General features: G+C 37.7%; 1 protein-coding gene across 2 annotated transcripts; it reads right to left on the reverse strand.

Moving 5' to 3' along the window:
• Positions 1 to 1,640: 1,640 nt before the first annotated feature.
• On the reverse strand, positions 1,641 to 18,241 carry LOC127934478 (neuronal acetylcholine receptor subunit alpha-5-like). 2 transcript variants are annotated; one of them, XM_052531900.1, is made up of 10 exons: positions 18,118 to 18,211; positions 17,984 to 18,022; positions 17,638 to 17,742; positions 5,125 to 5,276; positions 4,771 to 4,815; positions 4,471 to 4,580; positions 3,979 to 4,156; positions 3,408 to 3,740; positions 2,069 to 2,425; positions 1,641 to 1,991 (listed from the first exon to the last, which is right to left on the reverse strand). In XM_052531900.1, the coding sequence occupies exons 3-10, from the start codon at positions 17,708 to 17,710 to the stop codon at positions 1,833 to 1,835; spliced, it is 1,407 nt and encodes a 468-aa protein (XP_052387860.1). In that variant the 5' UTR covers positions 17,711 to 17,742; positions 17,984 to 18,022; positions 18,118 to 18,211; the 3' UTR covers positions 1,641 to 1,832. The 2 variants fall into 2 exon arrangements, with proteins under 2 accessions (XP_052387860.1, XP_052387862.1); XM_052531902.1 differs by lacking the exon at positions 17,984 to 18,022 and having other exon boundaries at positions 18,118 to 18,241.
• Positions 18,242 to 18,767: the final 526 nt, after the last annotated feature.

The following is an 18,767-nucleotide window of genomic DNA, read 5'->3' on the forward strand; positions in this document are numbered from 1 at the left end:
ACCCAAAACTGATTTGCTGAAATTTTTATTCACTCTCAGGCCATCCATCCAAGATGTAGATGAGTTTGTCCACCTACATAATCAGATTTGGTGAAATACGCATTACGGCACTTGCTCACCAATTAATCCTCTGCAGTGAATGGGTGCCATCAGAATGAGAATCCAAACAGCTGATAAAAACATAGCAATGATCCTCAAGTAATCCACGTGACTACATTACTTTAATTAACATGTTGTGTGTGTGTGTGTGTGTGTGTGTGTGTATGTAAAACAGATCCATCAATAAGGCATTTTTACTTTGAACCGTCACTATTGGTCTATAATCCGAAACATTTTCTCCTGTGAAATAGTCCACCCCCTTTTGCCCTATCACTTCAAAAAAAAAAGTGATATATTGTTTTAAAACTGTAATGATGATTTTTGCTTGTAAACAGTGTATAACATTTATCTTCATCTGTGCATATTTATCTCCTGATTTAACCTAGGCAGCTTTTTCACAGGAAAGAGCAATATTGTATATGTAGATAAGTAGATAGGACTTGCACCAATGGTTTGAAATTAACAGTGTATTGATGATAAAAATGTTTATTAACACAAATGAGCTTTTCAGTTCATTAGACTTTAATTGTTGGACTGGAGTCATGTGGATTACTTGTCCAATGAAGGAACAAAATTATCTTTCACTTCAAAATCATGTTCCAGGTATCAACTGTCCCACCGATGTGTTCCAGGGGCGGTGGTTGTGAAGGGTGTTCGTTTCAACCAGCAGACGGAAAAAACAGCCCATGGCAGCAGTATAAAAGTAGCCCAATTCCACAGGAAAACCATGGACTTCAAAACACTATAATTAGCTTGTTAGTGCTAGTAGGTTGCAGCTGGTATGAGGAAAAAGGGGCATTTCCGTTCTAGAAAGCATTTGATTGGACAAAACATTTTTATTAGGGCTGTCAAATGATTAAATGACAAATGATCAAATTTACCTGAGCACTATATCAAACCATGCCATTTAACTACTGATAGTGTAAGAGTTTTAGGTGAACCAGTGGTTAAATATAGCCACATATCTATGAAATTATGCATAGAAACTTGAAAGCATGAACTCAGAAACACAAACATGCTCCACCATCACATAAGCAGCACTCTGGGCACTCTTGTTTTTGGGATATGTTCATTTGCTCTGCCACAATACTTTAGGGTCGATATTTTCACGTTCTGAAGGCTTCAAGTGCCAGTAAAACCAAGTAAAAATGCATATGCTTTCCCAAACAGCTGTAATTTTCGCTGCATTGCATGTATGCGTTCTGCGCATGCGCAGTGTGAAACACAGGACGCTATAACAGAAAGAAGCTCCATTGATCAACTACCAAAGTCGTCTCTGTTTATCGAGCTTGGCATGAATATATTTGAGAGTAAACGGGGTAAAACCTTAAGCTTCCTCTGTGTTTTCGTAGCGGCGCTCGCCGCTGTTTTTTAATATATGTTTTTTTTTAACATAATTAACAACAAACAACTAATTAACGTCGTTAACGCGCTATTTTTGACAGCCCTAATTTTTATATGACCTTGGGTGCAAGATGAGTAATCTAGGATACATATCACCTTTAGGAGTGCATTACCATATACATATTCACAAAGCACTATAACTTTAAAACAGTATTTTTATTCTAAATCTTATTGTAATGAAATCAGCATACAACGTTTAATGTGATGCAGCATGTTAAAGCATAAATGACAGCGCTCAATTGCTACAAGTTGCATAGATGTTTAATATAATAATGATGCGAAAACCTTATCCAAGCTATAGATTTCTCAATGTTATACATTCATTTGTTTTAGATGGTACTTCCAGCATAGCTGGGAACAATTATGTTGGCCCATTTATAGATGACAGGAATGAAAAGCAGAGCAGAACCGAGCAGTGATACTAAGAGAAACAACCACAGGAAAACCCGGTCCAGAACCTGGGCCACAAACTTCCAGTCCTGAACAACCTACAAGAAGGCATTACATAAGAATTTATTAGAACTCAAAGCTTATTAAGTCTGAAATTCTAAAGTGAGATACTTACCTCTCTGACTTCATTCTCCTTCACAACATGAAGCATGATGTAGCTTATAGAGTCTAAGGCTGTCTTCAGACTATGTTCTGCATTGAGCAGAGGAGTGGTATCCTGCTCCGAACTCTTCCCATAGACCAGCCCTTCTCTTCCACCCCTTGCAGCGGTGGTTGCATAGCGGTCCACATGGCTGCGCATGCAAAGCAGTTTTGGTAGGTGGTGCAGAAAGATACGGCGGACCCAGGGCGCCATGTTGTGATGAGTAGATGAGGAGCGATGATGGATGTTAATGGCAAAGACAGTGATGACAATGGAAAGCGTCACGAAGATCATAGTGAAGACCAGATATTCTCCAATGAGAGGAATCACCTGGGACAGAAAACATAAGAGCAGAGCAATAAAATATAAGTCATTTGAAAATGAGAATGAAAGCATGAAAATAATCCTCAGTGGAAATAATTTCAGCATGTGTTTACATTTTTTTTAATCCGTAATAATATTAGAATTTATGTATGTTGTTTTAATACATTAAAGGGCTAGTGAAAAAAAATTACAAATACTGTGACCTTGCCGTTACAAAACTATAGGTCTATTAAAAAAAAAAAAAAATGTTTTTTTTAATGAAAGCTTAGACGTTTCTGTATCTCCACTGAAAGTCCAGGTAACCAGAACTTAGAAGATCGCAAAAAAGAAAGCCATAAAGTTGTTTCATTAAATTATCTTATTTTGTGTTTTGAAGATTAACCAAAGTCTAATGGGTTTGGAACAATATCAGAGTAAATCATTATTTATTTATTTATTTTGGTGGGTAATTATCACTTTTAGTTAATATGGCAAATTTGCCAGCCCCAAAACATTTTTTTAAATAATTTATTTTCTTCTCAAATTTCTCTGCTCCACTTTACAATCCCAGTAGCATCCTTGTTTTTTTTTTATATTTTCAGAGTAACTGAAACTATGGATTATCAGATAGATATAGATGCTATATCATGTACTGTATATCATTCACTGTTCCAGGTGTTGCATATACCGTATGGTTTAATCTAGAAATTATGCATTGCAGTTTGACTTTTTGACATCTAGAAATGAATGACAGACTCTTCCACCACAACTCCAGAATGACATAAGAGCCCTCAAAGCAGATACAGAAAAGCACTTCAATGCCTAAATGAATGAACTTATATTGGTGCTGAAACTTTATCACACAAAAAACAAATAGCTGAACAATACTGCAATTTTATTGCTGACAATAATGTCAAATTAAACAAAAAAGTGTGGCACACTGACTTACAGTACTAATCGCAGTGTAATAAAACATAATATAGCTTTAAATTCTTAAAAAGAGTAATACCTTTGAGGAGGAAGGGATGATCTCCTCTATCACCAGAAGGAAGACAGTAAGAGAGACTAGGACAGACGTGCAGAGGGAGATTTTCTCCCCTCCATTAGATGGGAGATAAAACACCAGCACGGTCAGGAAAGATAGCCCAATACAGGGGATGATGAGGAAGAGTGTGTAGAAAAGAGGAAGACGTCGGATAATAAAGGAGTAAGTGATGGATGGATAGAAAAAGGTCCCATCACTCCTCAAACCCCGGCTACCCGTGGCCGTCACAATCTCCCATTCGCCATTGTCAAAATAGTCACGTTTGTCAACATGTACATCCTCAAGGAGAATGTCCACCTTAAGAAAAGGAACATTATGCAGTTGTTGCATACATTTTCATATAAACACAAAAAAAACTATGTATGAGTCATTTTAGTTACTTTTCTTGTGCTTGATTAAAGTGGTCACTATGAACTGATGATACATTTTTATTAAAGGTAAAATTTTGGTTAATTTTTAGGTATATCTTTTCCTTTATAGATGTAAACATTGTTTTTTCATGCCTTTAATAACAGTTACAAACTTTACAGCATACCTGGGAACCATCGTAGGTCCAGGAGCCAAATTTCATGGAGCAGTTCTGAAGGTCAAAGGGGAAGAACGTCACATCGATGGTGCAGGCAGATTTATAGTTGGCAGGAGGGGTCCAGGAGATAGTGCCGTCATATCTCACAACTGCTTTTGTCACTGTGGCCTCGAAATGACCATCTGCACTACAGGTGAGAATCACTTATCAAGCTGAGATACAGACTGTTAAGGCTTCAAATTGCATATTTTTCAAGATTTTAATAGTACCTTTGATTAAAAAAAGGGATTTGACAATCATAGTTACTCACAAGTTATGCATGGGAATTATGTATGAAATAAGTAAGTCATGTGATGCAGTATATGTACACATAATGCCACTCTTAATATCCATAAAAAAATATTAGAAGCATCCTTGTTATTAATTGTTCTGACAGAAATGTTAAACATCATGTTCAGTCCTTTCTTACTCATTAGGTTGCCACTGAGTGGCACCACATACTTGTCATAGAGCACAATGTCAGGAAGCCAGATGGAGTCTGAGGGAACTCTGATGGAGGTGATGCCCAGATAATGATCCGGATTCCATCGGAGCTTCATGTCTGTCCACTCCTGACAGCAGAGAGACATGGATTTATGGGCATAGCTGATCCTCACGCAATTAAAAAAGTAAAGAAAGCAATACATGTTGGTTGTGTACCAATGACCAATGACTACCAGAACAGAACATGAATAAAGGTATTAAAAAAATATATATTTCATATTAATCAGATAAATCTTTTAATGGATTAGTCCTGTTTACCTGCTTCATCCAAACATTGGTCGTCATCAGTTGGTTCTTCTCATTCTGAAAAAAAAAAATAATAATAATTATTATCCAATATTATAGCCAATATTATGTATAATGTTATTCTATTAACATTCATGTTCTGTTAAAATTGATTTTATATGTTCTTAATGTTTGGTGTCCCAAATACATCAATATTACTGATGATTTATCCCATTATTTCTAACCTTACCCTAACCTTTCTGACCCCAAACGGAACACAATGGTTAACAATAAATGTGAAATTCCCAGTCTACTGAGGAATGTTTACTGTAAGACTAGATTTTGCCTGAATAAGGAGAATGCTGTTTCAGCATCCCTAGTTCTCACCACATCCACGAGCTGGGAGATAGCCAAGCCAAATTTCACCTGCACCGTTCCATTTAGTTCCTCCACTGGTCTCACCCATTTCTGGTAGTTGCTGAAGAGATGCTTAAACAGCTTGTCTTCTGCCTTGGCATAAGAAGACAGTACAGGAGGCCCTTAAATAAAACAACAACTTCACATTAATCTCTTAAATTCAATCACGATGGACTGGGACATTAAACAACAGTAATTTCAACCAAGAGCCAAAGACATAAGAACCACACAGGTTTATAGAAGGTGTGATGATTTCATTGACACTTTTCCAATGATCATGTTGATCTCACATTGAACAACTCACCCAAGACATAATAATAATAATAATATAGTAATAATAATTCATTGCATTAATATAATGCTTTTCTAAACACTTAAAGCGCTTTGGCCAGGATGAAATATATTCAAAATATATTCTGGGACTTTTAATGACCACAGAGAGTCAGGACATTGGTTTAATGTCTCTGGCTATAACATATAGGTTTCATATGGCATTTAGGTTTTACCTGATAGAGTTTGGGCTGCTTGCCGCTGTTGCCTTTGACTTGCTTAGTTATAGTTTAAAATACAGGGCCAGATTTAATAACAGTTTGCATCAATTCAAACCCTCTTTTGGCACTAATGGCTGACTGTATTGCACATGCATTTGTAGGAAGTTCCTTTTCAGATGCAAAATGTATGGGAAAAGATTTAAATAAACCATGCAACATTATTTACTAAGACAAGTGGTATGGTACTGGTATTTATGCTATTATTTAATGCCCAAAAAGCATGTTTTTAAATATTTTGCACTTGACATGCCAACGATAGTGTGATGCAGAGTCACAGACGTTAGGATCCATTTGCAGTATATTTATTTAGAGAATGGCAGGAAGTAATCAGATAACAGCATCAAGTATGTCAAAGGATATCCAAAATCAGAAACAATACCAGGCAGAGGTCAAACCAGACGGCAGAGATTCACAGGCGGTATAAGTGAAAGTGAAAAAAGAGAAAGTTGTGACATTTGCCAAGTATGGTAACCCACACTTGACTTCATACTGCACTTCAGCCATGGGTATTGAGGGGGGAAGAGAGCTCTGTTCATTCACCCCCTCCCACCTACAACTCCTGCCAACACAGAGACTCAAACCGACAACCTTCTGGTAACTAGACAGGCTCTCTAACCATTAGGCCACAGCTGCACAATGGGGACAAAACAATCCAAGATAAGACACGGTAGGAACAAACACAAGGAAACCACTGAGAAGAGTCAGACTAGACTTAACAAGACTTTGCAATAACTGAGAGTCCAAACACAGTATATATAGGGGACTGGTAATGGGGAACACCTGGCGTTGATTGGCCTTAGGCACGGGATTATGGGAAATGTTCAGTTCAGACCCCAAATGCAATAGTCCTTCATGGGAACTCCAGCTGACGGTAGTTTATTTCTGCTGCTCTTGGTAAATTTCATTGGTACTGTGGAAATGAGTTGGCTGCATCTGTGTTCTTTAATTTGTCAGTTTGTCAGAAATTGTCAGAAATTTACACTCCCATCAGAGCTTTTATGGATATACAGTCTCATTCAAATTTGCCTTGTTGTCTGGTAAATCTGGCACATAATATATAAGATTATCGATTTGACTGCACTGACAGTATTAGTGGATAACAAAACTTGAACTGAGTTTGATAAATCTGCTTCTGAATCTAATTTGTTTCATGATTATTGAATTTTGCAGCATCAACACTATTATTGAACTGAACTGAATCAACAATGAACTGACTTGACCTCAGTAACAACACTATTGCATTCTATAGAGCTTCTTATAGCTGAATTTCAATTGTTTCATAATTGATTAACTTCACACAGTTATTTAATGGAACTGTCATGAACCATTGGCTATTTAGAACTGTTTTACAGCAGAATTTGAATTTATCTGACAGTTTGAAGAAGTTTGCATTATGGATTCTGTTAATTTCTTGTTTATTACTCTAAAGCTGCTTTGAAACAATCTGTATTGTATAAAGTGCTTTATATTTATACTGATAACTAGATTTTATTTTGCCATTGACAAAATTCAAAACAACATAATTAATTCTTACTGGAATGATGGAATATCACTGAATATCAGAGTTTGAGCCTTTCAAAGCTGCCATAAAAAAAATTACTTCTGTTTGTAATGTGCAGCATAAACTCGATCAACTCTAATAAAGCTCGTTTGGATCTCCATCAGCTGTTGCTATCATGCTAACATCATGTGTGATCACATTTTCCTCTCTGAGTCTCTACAGTCACTAAGGGAAACACAACATGATTAGCTGAACACATGTTCATTTCTGTGGGGGCAGGCAGAGTTATGAATGGAGATTTATGAATCTCTGAGTTTTAAATTGGATTAAAAGTCATCTGGGTAGTGTTACCATCACTGGTGGGAGGGATTTTCTTTAATTTGAAATGTCATACACTATAGCTCTGTTCCCAAACCCAGTTCGCTGTCTGCTACCTACATATGCTTTTGCATTTAATGAAGAGGCGACTGATTTAGAATGCTTTATATATGCAGTTAAATCTATAATTGATAGAAGCACAACTGATTTCAAAAGAGACTGATGTAAGAACATTGCTAAAAAAAATTATATTCTATATGCATGCACACTGCAGACCTACATTTCTTTATTGATTTATTTTTTCAAATATTTTGTAAAAATATGTGAATTGAATAAATATGTGTGTATGCACTGTATGCATTTTTACAACTCAAGCAAACCTGTTTTGTCTCTAAACCGCATCTGAAAATATTCTACTGTATAATTCCATTTTTTGGACATCTGAAGCTGGATGTAATATTAGACAAAATAAGTCACCTAGCCTCACTGAGACTGATGATTTTACCCAGAAGCCATAAAAAAAAAAAACAATGTAATTTTTCTAATTTCTGTCTAAATTCACATTGTTAGCCACTGGTACTTCAATTATCCTATAAGTATTGAATGACCCAAATAGCATATATTGATTGCATTCTGTGACTATTTTTCAGCACCGTGTTTAGATATAGATTGGATTTTGCAATTTTATCTACGTCCCAAAGCTCTGTCTCTTTGCTAATAAATCTTGATGTTTTTTTGACTGGTCATTTCATAGACAACCATAATCAGTACGGTTCTAACATACACCTTTAGGTGCTACTTGGACACATCATCAGTGATGAACCCGGGGTCAACAGGTGTTTCAGGTCTATAATCAACAGACACCCTCCTGGGCAACCCTGCAATGGGTGATCAGTCCCCGGCCTGTTTTCAAGTGGCATGCTACTCCATTGATCTCCCCTCTGGATCCACAGCCATCGTGAGGCTTTTTCAGCAGCCTCAGAGATGTTCTTTATGTCTCGCCTGCACAGTTGTCCTTCATCTCCAAGGATTTTGAGTGTTCGGAGCAACGACTGTCCAGCGAAGCTCCGGCATCTGACCACCACTGGCACACTCCATGCCTTCGAGCCATCACTCCTGCAGTCCCCCACCAGCTCCGTGTACTTGGCTCTCTTGCGCTCATTTGCCTCCTCCAGTCCGTCATCCCAGGGTACTGTTAGCTCCACAATAACCAACTGCTTAGTCGACGATATTTTTACCATGTCTGGGTGGAGTGAGGTGACCGTGATGTGATTCAGGAACTTGTGCTGCTTTCCCAGGTCCACTTCAAGATGCAGGTCTCTTGCATTTGCGAGGAGCCCCCCTGTGGAACGTGGCTGCTGATATGCCTTCTCCCCAGCTCTGAAAAATGAGATGGTTTGCTTGGAAGGATGCTGACACTTACTGCTTTGGATTGCTGTAGTAATTGTATATGCCAAAGCCCTGAGGACTTGGTCATGTCGCCAGCGATACCGCCCATTCCCCAATGCCTTTGGACAGCAGCTCAGGATATGCTCCAGTGTGCCACTTCTCTGGCACAGCTGGCATGCTGGTGAGTCTACAAAGCCCCAGTGGTGTAGGTTGGATGGGCTAGGTAGAAGAACGTACACCGAACCGATGAGGAACTTGATGCGCAGTGGTTCAGAGCTCCACAATTCTGCCCAGGTAATCTTGCACTCCTCTGCATTTTCCCACCTAGTCCAGGCACCTTGCTGTTGCATACTGACCATCTTGGTCAGGCGGTCTTCCTTGAGATGATCAATCAATGCTCTGCATTTAACTCATCCAAAATGCACTCACACAGCAGTGAACACAGACACACCGTGAACATACACCCAGAGCAGTGGGCAGCCATTTATGCTGCAATACCAGGGAGCAGTTGGGGTTTGGAGCCTTGCTTAAGGGCACTTCAGTCATGGTATTGCCAGCCCAAGACTCGAAACGACAACCCTAGGGTTAGGAGTAGGGGTGTCACGATTTCGATTTTAAATCGAAATCGATCGAAATTAAGTCACAGTCTCAAACTTCAAATTAAAAAAATGGAATCGTCGATGCTGCCACTCCCCCATGTTGTGTCTGGTTACTTGCCAAGCGGAAAAAAACACGTGTTGAAGTGCTGCGAGTCAACCTCCTCTAACAGCCACTCAAAAGATAGCATGGCAACTGCAGATGCAGGAGACCCATCGACAGAACTCAAATCCCCTCCTCTTTCACTGAAATCGCTGGTGTGTAAGTATTTTGGATTTCCAGTGAGTTATGTTGACAACGTTTACGTTGTCGACAAAAAAAAACAACAACAGTTTGCAAGCTGTGCTATTTGCGTGTACCATATTCTCTCACTGGCAGCACGACTAACATGGCAGGGCATCTCCGCATGCACCACAAAAACATAGATTTATCTGTTAAACCAACAACTACACAAACTACTCTTCCGTCTTCATTTGGAATTAAACTTCCAAGCAACTCAACTCGTGTAAATGCAATTACGCGTGCGGTAGGAGTATTCATAGCCGGACATGCGACCTTATTCGGTGGTGGAAAACACCGGTTTTAGGCATTTAATTAGCGTGCTAGAGCCACGCTACGAAATCCCAAGTAGAACGCATCTCACAGCTACGGTGATTCCCTCCATGTACAATAATGTAAAAGAGAAAGTTATTGAAGGTCTGAGCAGCGCACATTTAGTTGCCTTGACTACAGATTGCTGGACATCCAGAGCAACACAGAGCTTCATGACTGTCTCAATGTAAAAATCGAGAATCGAATCGAACCGTGACCTTAGAATCGAAAATGCAATCGAATCGAGGATTTGGAGAATCGTGACACCCCTAGTTAGGAGTAAGACTCTCTAACCACTAGACCACGACTTCCCACATTATTGACTTCCCACATTATTATCTCGTTCCCACAAGTTATTATGTCATGGCCATGACAAAACTGAGTGAGCCGGCCATGTCAGCTTCCAGGCATCCGGATCCGGCATTTGGGTTAGTGAAACTGATATTCTTTTGAAACTGGGTCCCTGAGTGGATAAATCTGAAAACACCACCCTTGCATTTTCATGTGGACAGCGAATCTGTATATTTTCTGAAATGATTATCAGCCCATGTCTTGCCCCTTGTCAGACACCACTATGTCACATAACAGCAACAAAAACATGAACAAACACTGAACAATTGTCTTTTTATCAACTAACATTAACACAGATTAATAAATGTATTGTTTCATGCTCATTTGTATATAAAGTCCAAGCCTTCTTCTCCATTTTTTGTGTATCTGTGTGGCAGAATTATAACGCCACATACTGGTCTGGCATGTATACTACATCACTTTGTGTTGGTTTCCCGTGGACATAGATATATGGTGCATGGGAGAGGACATGGTCAGTTCATTTAGTTTTGACCACAACATAACTCGTGGGAATGTGATAATATGTCGTGGCCATGAGATTTAATTGTAGGAATGTCATATCAACTCGTGGGAACATAATTTTTGGCATGAGTTAACATCTCGCGTGGCCACGTGGTCATTTTGTCGAGGTAACAACATCCATATGTCGTGGCCTTGAGATGCTATGTTGAGGGAACGACATGCATTTCTCATGGCCATGACTTCTTATGTTGAAGAAACAACATGTTTTTCTCGTGGCTATGAGTTTAAAACATAAACAAACCTGCGTGACCATAGCAACCTGGGATTATCAGAGATGTATTCATGAATATTTTATTTTGAATTAACTGATTGTCTTTTCCCTGTAATATTTGTATATTATCATTCTTATTATTAATAGATTATTTCTATTGTTTTTATATTAGTTTATGTTCTTTTTTTTCTTTTTTCTTTTTCTTTTTTTGCTTCATTTCGGTCTCTTTACTTAATGTTCTGGATACTTTTGTAAATAATAGTCTACAGTACAAAATATAAATAATAATGTAGGATCTAGAAAAAATCTTATCGTAATTAAACCAGAAAAATGTAAAGTAAATGAACAAAAACAATTTTTTAAAGTTTGGGCTCCTAAATATTAGATCACTCGCACCAAAAGCAGTTATTGTAAATGAAATGATCACAGATAATAGTTTTGATTTACTCTGCTTGACTGAAACCTGGCTAAAACCAAATGATTATTTTGGTCTAAATGAGTCTACTCCACCAAACTACTGTTATAAGCATGAGCCCCGTCAGACTGGTCGTGGCGGGGGTGTTGCAACAATATATAGTGATATTCTCAATGTTACCCAGAAAACAGGATACAGGTTTAACTCATTTGAAATACTTCTGCTAAATGTTACTCTGTCAGACATGCAAAAGAAATCTAATGTATCTCTTGCTCTGGCTACTGTGTATAGACCACCAGGGCCGTATACAGAATTCCTGAAAGAATTTGCAGATTTCCTCTCAGACCTTCTAGTTACAGTTGATAAGGCGCTAATCATGGGAGATTTTAATATTCACGTTGATAATGCAAATGATACATTAGGACTTGCGTTTACTGACCTAATAAACTCCTTTGGAGTCAAGCAAAATGTCACCGGGCCCACTCATCGTTTTAATCATACACTAGATTTAATTATATCGCATGGAATCGATCTTACTGCTATAGATTTTGTACCTCAAAGTGATGATATTACAGACCATTTCCTTGTATCGTGCATGCTGCGTATAACTGATATTAACTATATGTCGCAGCGTTACCGTCTGGGCAGAACTATTGTTCCAGCCACCAAAGAAAGATTCGCAAATAACCTGCCTGATCTATCTCAACTGCTAATTGTACCCAAAAATACACACGAATTAGACGAAATTACTGACAACATGGGCACTATTTTCTCTAATACATTAGAAGCTGTTGCCCCAATCAAATTGAAAAAAGTTAGAGAAAAACGTACTGTACCATGGTATAACAGTAATACTCACTCTCTCAAGAAATTAACTCGTAGTCTTGAACGCAAATGGAGAAAAACTAACTTAGAAGTTTTTAGAATTGCATGGAAAAACAGTATGTCCAGCTATAGACAGGCTCTAAAAACTGCTAGGGCAGACCATATACACAAACTCATTGAAAATAACCAAAACAATCCAAGGTTTTTATTTAGCACAGTGGCTAAGTTAACAAATTACCAGATGCCACCTGATTCAAATATTCCACCAACGTTAAATAGTAATGACTTTATGAATTTCTTCACTGATAAAATAGATAACATTAGAAATACAATAGCGAATGTAGATTCTACAGCGTCTAACACTTCAGTTTCATCCATCGCACCCAAAGATAAACTGCAGCGCTTTACAACCATAGGACAGGAAGAGCTAAATAAACTTATCACTGTATCTAAACCAACAACATGTTTATTAGATCCTGTACCCACTAAATTACTGAAAGAGCTGTTACCTGTAGCAGAAGAAACGCTTCTCAATATCATAAACTCGTCGTTAACTTTAGGACACGTCCCAAAACCATTCAAGCTGGCGGTTATCAAGCCTCTTATTAAGAAACCAAAACTAGATCCTAGTGTACTGGCAAATTATAGGCCTATTTCAAATCTTCCATTTATGTCTAAAATTTTAGAGAAAGTTGTGTCTGCTCAATTGAGCACCTTCCTGCATAAAAATGATATGTATGAAGAATTTCAGTCAGGTTTTAGGCCCCACCATAGCACAGAAACTGCACTTGTTAAAATTACAAATGACCTGCTCCTTGCGTCAGACCAAGGCTGCATCTCATTTCTAGTCTTACTTGATCTTAGTGCTGCGTTCGACACCATAGATCATGACATACTCATAGATCGATTACAAAACTATACAGGTATTCAAGGGCAGGCTCTAAGATGGTTTAGATCCTACCTGTCCGATCGCTACCATTTTGTTTACTTAAATGGGGAGTCATCTCATTTATCATCAGTAAAATATGGAGTGCCACAAGGATCCGTCCTAGGTCCCCTTCTATTTTCAATATATATGTTGCCCCTTGGTAATATTATTAGAAAATACGGAATTAGCTTCCACTGTTATGCTGATGATACTCAGCTATATATCTCAACGAGACCAGATGAAACTTCCCAATTATCTAAGCTAACAGAGTGTGTTAAAAATGTAAAAGATTGGATGACACACAATTTTCTCCAATTAAATTCGGATAAGACAGAGATATTAATTATTGGACCAAAAAACACTACACAGAATCTTGTAGATTACAATCTGCAACTAGACGGATATACTGTTACTTCCTCTACAGTCAGAAATCTGGGTGTTATATTAGACAGCAATTTGTCTTTTGAAAATCATATTTCCAATGTTACAAAAACTGCATTCTTCCATCTTAGAAACATTGCCAAGCTACGAAACATGTTATCTGTTTCTGATGCAGAAAAGCTAGTTCATGCATTCATGACCTCTAGACTGGACTATTGTAATGCACTTCTAGGTGGTTGTCCTGCTTCTTCAATAAACAAGCTACAGGTCGTCCAAAATGCAGCAGCTAGAGTCCTTATGAGGTCAAGAAAATATGATCATATTACCCCAATTTTACAGTCTCTGCACTGGCTACCTATTAAGTTCCGTATCAGTTACAAATTATCATTACTTACCTATAAGGCCCTAAATGGTTTAGCTCCAGCGTACCTAACTAGCCTTCTACCACGCTACAACCCATCACGCACCCTAAGGTCACAAAACGCTGGACTTTTGGTCGTTCCTAGGATAGCAAAGCCCACTAAAGGAGGTAGAGCTTTCTCACATTTGGCTCCCAAACTCTGGAATAGCCTTCCTGATAATGTTCGGGGTTCAGACACACTCTCTCTGTTTAAATCTAGATTAAAAACACATCTCTTTCGCCAAGCATTCGAATAATGTTTCTTTTTAATTGTGAGTGTAGTTGCATCTGTTCAAAGTTGCATTTTTATTCATTAGCTTGGGTTAAACTAATTTTACTTTGTTGGATCAGCAGCTATGCTAATGATGTCTGTATTTTGTTTCTATGTTTCGCCACGGGATTTACATCCCGTGGTAACTAGGATTTACACAAGCTCCAGTCTGGATCCAGAACACCTGAGAAGAGATGATGCTGACCCTCAGAGGACCCCAGATGATGCTAACCTTGAATCAACAAACAGAACTAACAATTATTGCTAAATGTGTGACTGAATCATATAATAACTTAATAATATTGATAGTTCATCGTCTAGCTGACTACGTCTTGTATTATTATTATTATTTTTTTCTAAAATCCTGTCAAATGTGCACAAACTACTAGCTACTACTAAATATTGTAGAAACATAATTTTCTGTAAAGTTGCTTTGTAACGATTTATTTTGTAAAAAGCGCTATACAAATAAACTTGAATTGAATTGAATTGAATTGAATTCTCGACATTCAAAACAAGCTTTGTTTATGCTGACTGCAATTTTTGCATTTTAAATTTAACATATATTTCATTTTTATTTCTGCTTATTAATAGACCATAATTATAAATACAACAGAGTTTTGTTGAGAAATTAATCATTCACGTAGTTTCATTTGTAAATTAAAACACAACGCGCTTATCATCACATCACCTCAAACTTTATTGGCATAATTGTCAGATAAATGATAAATAAGCATGTTGTGTTTTCATTGACAAATTAAACTACATTTTGTGCCAGGGTTAAGCAATTTCTGATGTGACTCCATCAAGCACCTCCCTAGCGCCGCCACTGGCACGTCATAAATTCTTGTATACATGTTGTTCCTTCAAAATAAGAAGTCGTGGCCACGAGAAATGGATGTCGATACCCTGACAAAATGATCTCGTGGCCAGTACATAATAACGTTCCCACGAATTAATATGATGTTCCCACAAGTTATTATGTCGTGGCCACAACAAAACTAAGTGAACCGACCATGTCTTCTCCCAGGCACCGTAGATATTTCTTGAGATTAGGGGTAAAAAAAGATCAGATAGGGAAAGCTCTGGCTGTTTGTGAACATAGCCTTAAAGATGTGTGTCAGATCCACATCATGTTCAATCAAATAATTTACTGTGTAGCTTTAAGTATTCATTAATTCATTAAAGGGGGGGTGAAATGCTCGTTTTCACTCAATATCCTGTTAATCTTGAGTACCTATAGAGTAGTACTGCCTCTTTCATAACTCCAAAAAGTCTTTAGTTTTATTATATTCATAAGAGAAAGATAGCCTGTACCGATTTTTCCCGGAAAAACACGACCGGCTGGAGGCATGACGTGTGGGCGGAGCTAAAGAATCACGAGCGCCAGTAGGCTTTAGCGTTGAGAGTTTGGAAGCTGTGACACCGTGAGGACAAAACCAACCAAAACAAACCATGGCTAACAGTCAGATTCACCGTATATTTATGATCCAGAATCAGATCCAGAGGCTGAAATTTGACAAGAGCAGCATCAGCAACAACGTCTCTATGTGGTATGTACTGAAACTGTATATATTTGCTTAGCGGATTTGGAAAATGACTAAGTTCCACTTTTTTTTTTTTTAAGCTGTACATGTGGAAAGTGCAGTTTGTCGACAACATCGCATGTTGTTTACTTGATGTTCTTATGCGCCGATAGCTAAGTTAACAACACAGAGATATTTGAAACAGTTTTACTCGTGCAGATTGATGACAACATTGCATGTTGTTTACTTGATGTGCTTACACGCTGATAGCTAAGTTAATAACACAGAGATATTTGAAGCAGTTTTACTCACCGCATGCGGTTCCAACACACGATCGTGACCCTTTTTCGTTGGGACTGCATTGTCCTTAAGAAATAAAACGATGTGCAATTCCGGACCTTTGTAAAATAAGCATCTTCGAAATGCAGGGAACAAACACAAACACTTGCACAGCTCCGTTGATGCTCTGTAAAAATAAACTCCATCCACTGGTCCCTTAATGCTGTTTCTCTTTTGGTGATCTGTGCAGGGTTGTCTTGCCCTGGCAACCAAAAACACACTCCTTTTGTGACATTTCGCGACGCTCTCGCTCTGATCAGCGAATGCCTGTTGTGCTCTCAGTGCTGTGCTCTACGGGAGCGCGCGCTCTTCCGGCAGACGTGCCCTCAGGACCCATGTAAGGAAATTCCGCTCCATCTAACGTCACACAGAGCCATACTCGAAAAAACTTTCCGAAACTTGTGACAAACCGGAAGGAGTATTTTTTGGAACAGAAATACTCCTTCAAACGTACAACTTAATTTTTTAAACTTTGTCCATGTTTAGCATGGGAATCCAACTCTTTAACAGTGTAAAAAACTCAGTATGCATGAAATAGCATTTCACCCCCCCTTTAATTAGAAGTTTTTGTGTGCAATGTGAATTATTGCAATGTAAAAGTATTTTCAAAAATTGTAATGTTTAGTGGAATCAATCACATTTAATCGCGATTAATAATCAAAAAAATATGATTAATTCATTATTTTTTTTAACTATTCACATCACTAATTATATTATATTATATTATATTATATTATATTATATTATATTATATTATATTATATTATATTATATTATATTATTACATGGCACTATGGAATACTTGATTTGGATTCATCAGTTGCAAGAACTCCCTTGTTTTACTTTTAATTTTTGTGTAATATAGTAGCAGTGTCTACTACATTGTATTAGAATATTTTCTTTCTTTCATTCTTTCTTTCTTTCTTTCTTTCTTTCTTTCTTTTTTTTTAGGAAAGTACTGTATAATTTCACATCCACATATTTATTTACTTGGTGAGTAGCCATGTAATAAGTGGCATAATAAAGGAAGTATGTTTTTTAATGAATAATGGTGCAACCTGCTGATTGTCTGAAAAATAGGCAAAAAAAAAAAAATAATACTGTATGTATATTTTGAAGAATGGCGGTAACAAAACAATTTTAGTGATCATTGACTTTCCAAATTCAGCACTTTTTAAACCGTTTTTTATTACAGGTATTTTTAAAAGGTCCTAAAATAATTATAGAAATTATCTATGTATATAAATTATAATTACTTTCTTTTAATTTTACATTGAATTATGACATGTGCATGTCCTTAACAGGTTTTGTAAGATTTCAGGCACATATGTTAGATTAGGCATTGAGCCAAGGTCAGAGGTACTCACCTATAGAGGAGCAGAGGACAGCACAGCACACTAGCTGGAGGAGAGATCTGACAGCACTTTGAGCTGTTACCATGGTACCAGGAGCAGCAAAGCCACAGAAAACACCTGGAAGCAGCCATAAACATGCATGCACTTTATTACACACAAATACAATCTGAGCTGTTATTAAAGACTCACAAGCTTGCTAGCAATTAAGCATGCATGTGATATGCAGTGAAGACCTGCATGCTGAATCTTTCGCATCTTTCAGATATGTGCAGATGACCATAAATATATCTATTCATGCTATGTTATGTGGTAATCTATAGGAATTTCACCATGTCCTGCATCATGCATGTGAACTGACCTTTACACAAGCACACAAAGCGTGTATCTATCCTCCTCTCTGTTAAGATTACACACATTAATCAGTCTGCAAACAACCATTGGACCCCTTTCTATTTATCACCATTTTTTCCTTCGTCATTTTCTTTTCCTTACCTGATTGTGGACTGGAAGAAAGCAGGAAATTTAGAATTTTTATTTTCCATTTGCCTGCCGTTCGTCCATGCCAACTAGCTTGCGTGTGGATGCTTGCTCTCTCTCTCTCTCTCTCTCTCTCTCTCTCTCTCTCTCTAACACACACACACACACACACACACACACTGTCACCGTCTCCTGCTCCTCCTCCTCCAGAAAGGCAAGCCCACCCCCCTGCATTTTCCCACACAGAAAAAAGAAAAGAAAAAACAGCTAGTCACAACCATGGATCCTCCATTATCTTGTAAAGTCTACCCTCCTGTTCAAAACATGCACACATGTTAGTGAGAGTACACTAGAGGTATTCAGACATTTTTAGGCTAATGTCGCTTTGGTGGATGGAGAGACTAAGACTGAGCTGATATATTTTATAACAATGAATTACATTCATCATCTTAAATTCTTACTGGTCATATTTTAAATATGACTCTTTAATCAAAATAAAATATTGCTTTTCCATCAACATCACTTAGGCTGTAAAATGTCCACATCGACTGTTAAAAAATTAAAAATGCATTAACTGTGTAATGCCTGACATATGAAATATTAGTCTCAGGAAAATCTATAATTTTTATCTACTAGTGCTCATTCTTTAAGTACTAGTACCTTTT

The sequence above is a fragment of the Carassius gibelio genome, chromosome A18, assembly GCF_023724105.1.
Source record: "Carassius gibelio isolate Cgi1373 ecotype wild population from Czech Republic chromosome A18, carGib1.2-hapl.c, whole genome shotgun sequence".
In the NCBI taxonomy this organism is placed as follows: domain Eukaryota; kingdom Metazoa; phylum Chordata; class Actinopteri; order Cypriniformes; family Cyprinidae; genus Carassius; species Carassius gibelio.

Excerpts from the sequence above, each read along its gene's own strand:
- LOC127934478 (XM_052531902.1), bottom strand. The coding sequence starts at position 17,710 with ATGGTAACAGCTCAAAGTGCTGTCAGATCTCTCCTCCAGCTAGTGTGC. Across the intron at positions 4,816-5,124 it reads TCTCCCAGCTCGTGGATGTG|AATGAGAAGAACCAACTGAT; the intron begins GTGAGAACTAGG and ends TTTTTTTTTCAG. Across the intron at positions 4,157-4,470 it reads GACATTGTGCTCTATGACAA|TGCAGATGGTCATTTCGAGG; the intron begins GTATGTGGTGCC and ends TCTCACCTGTAG.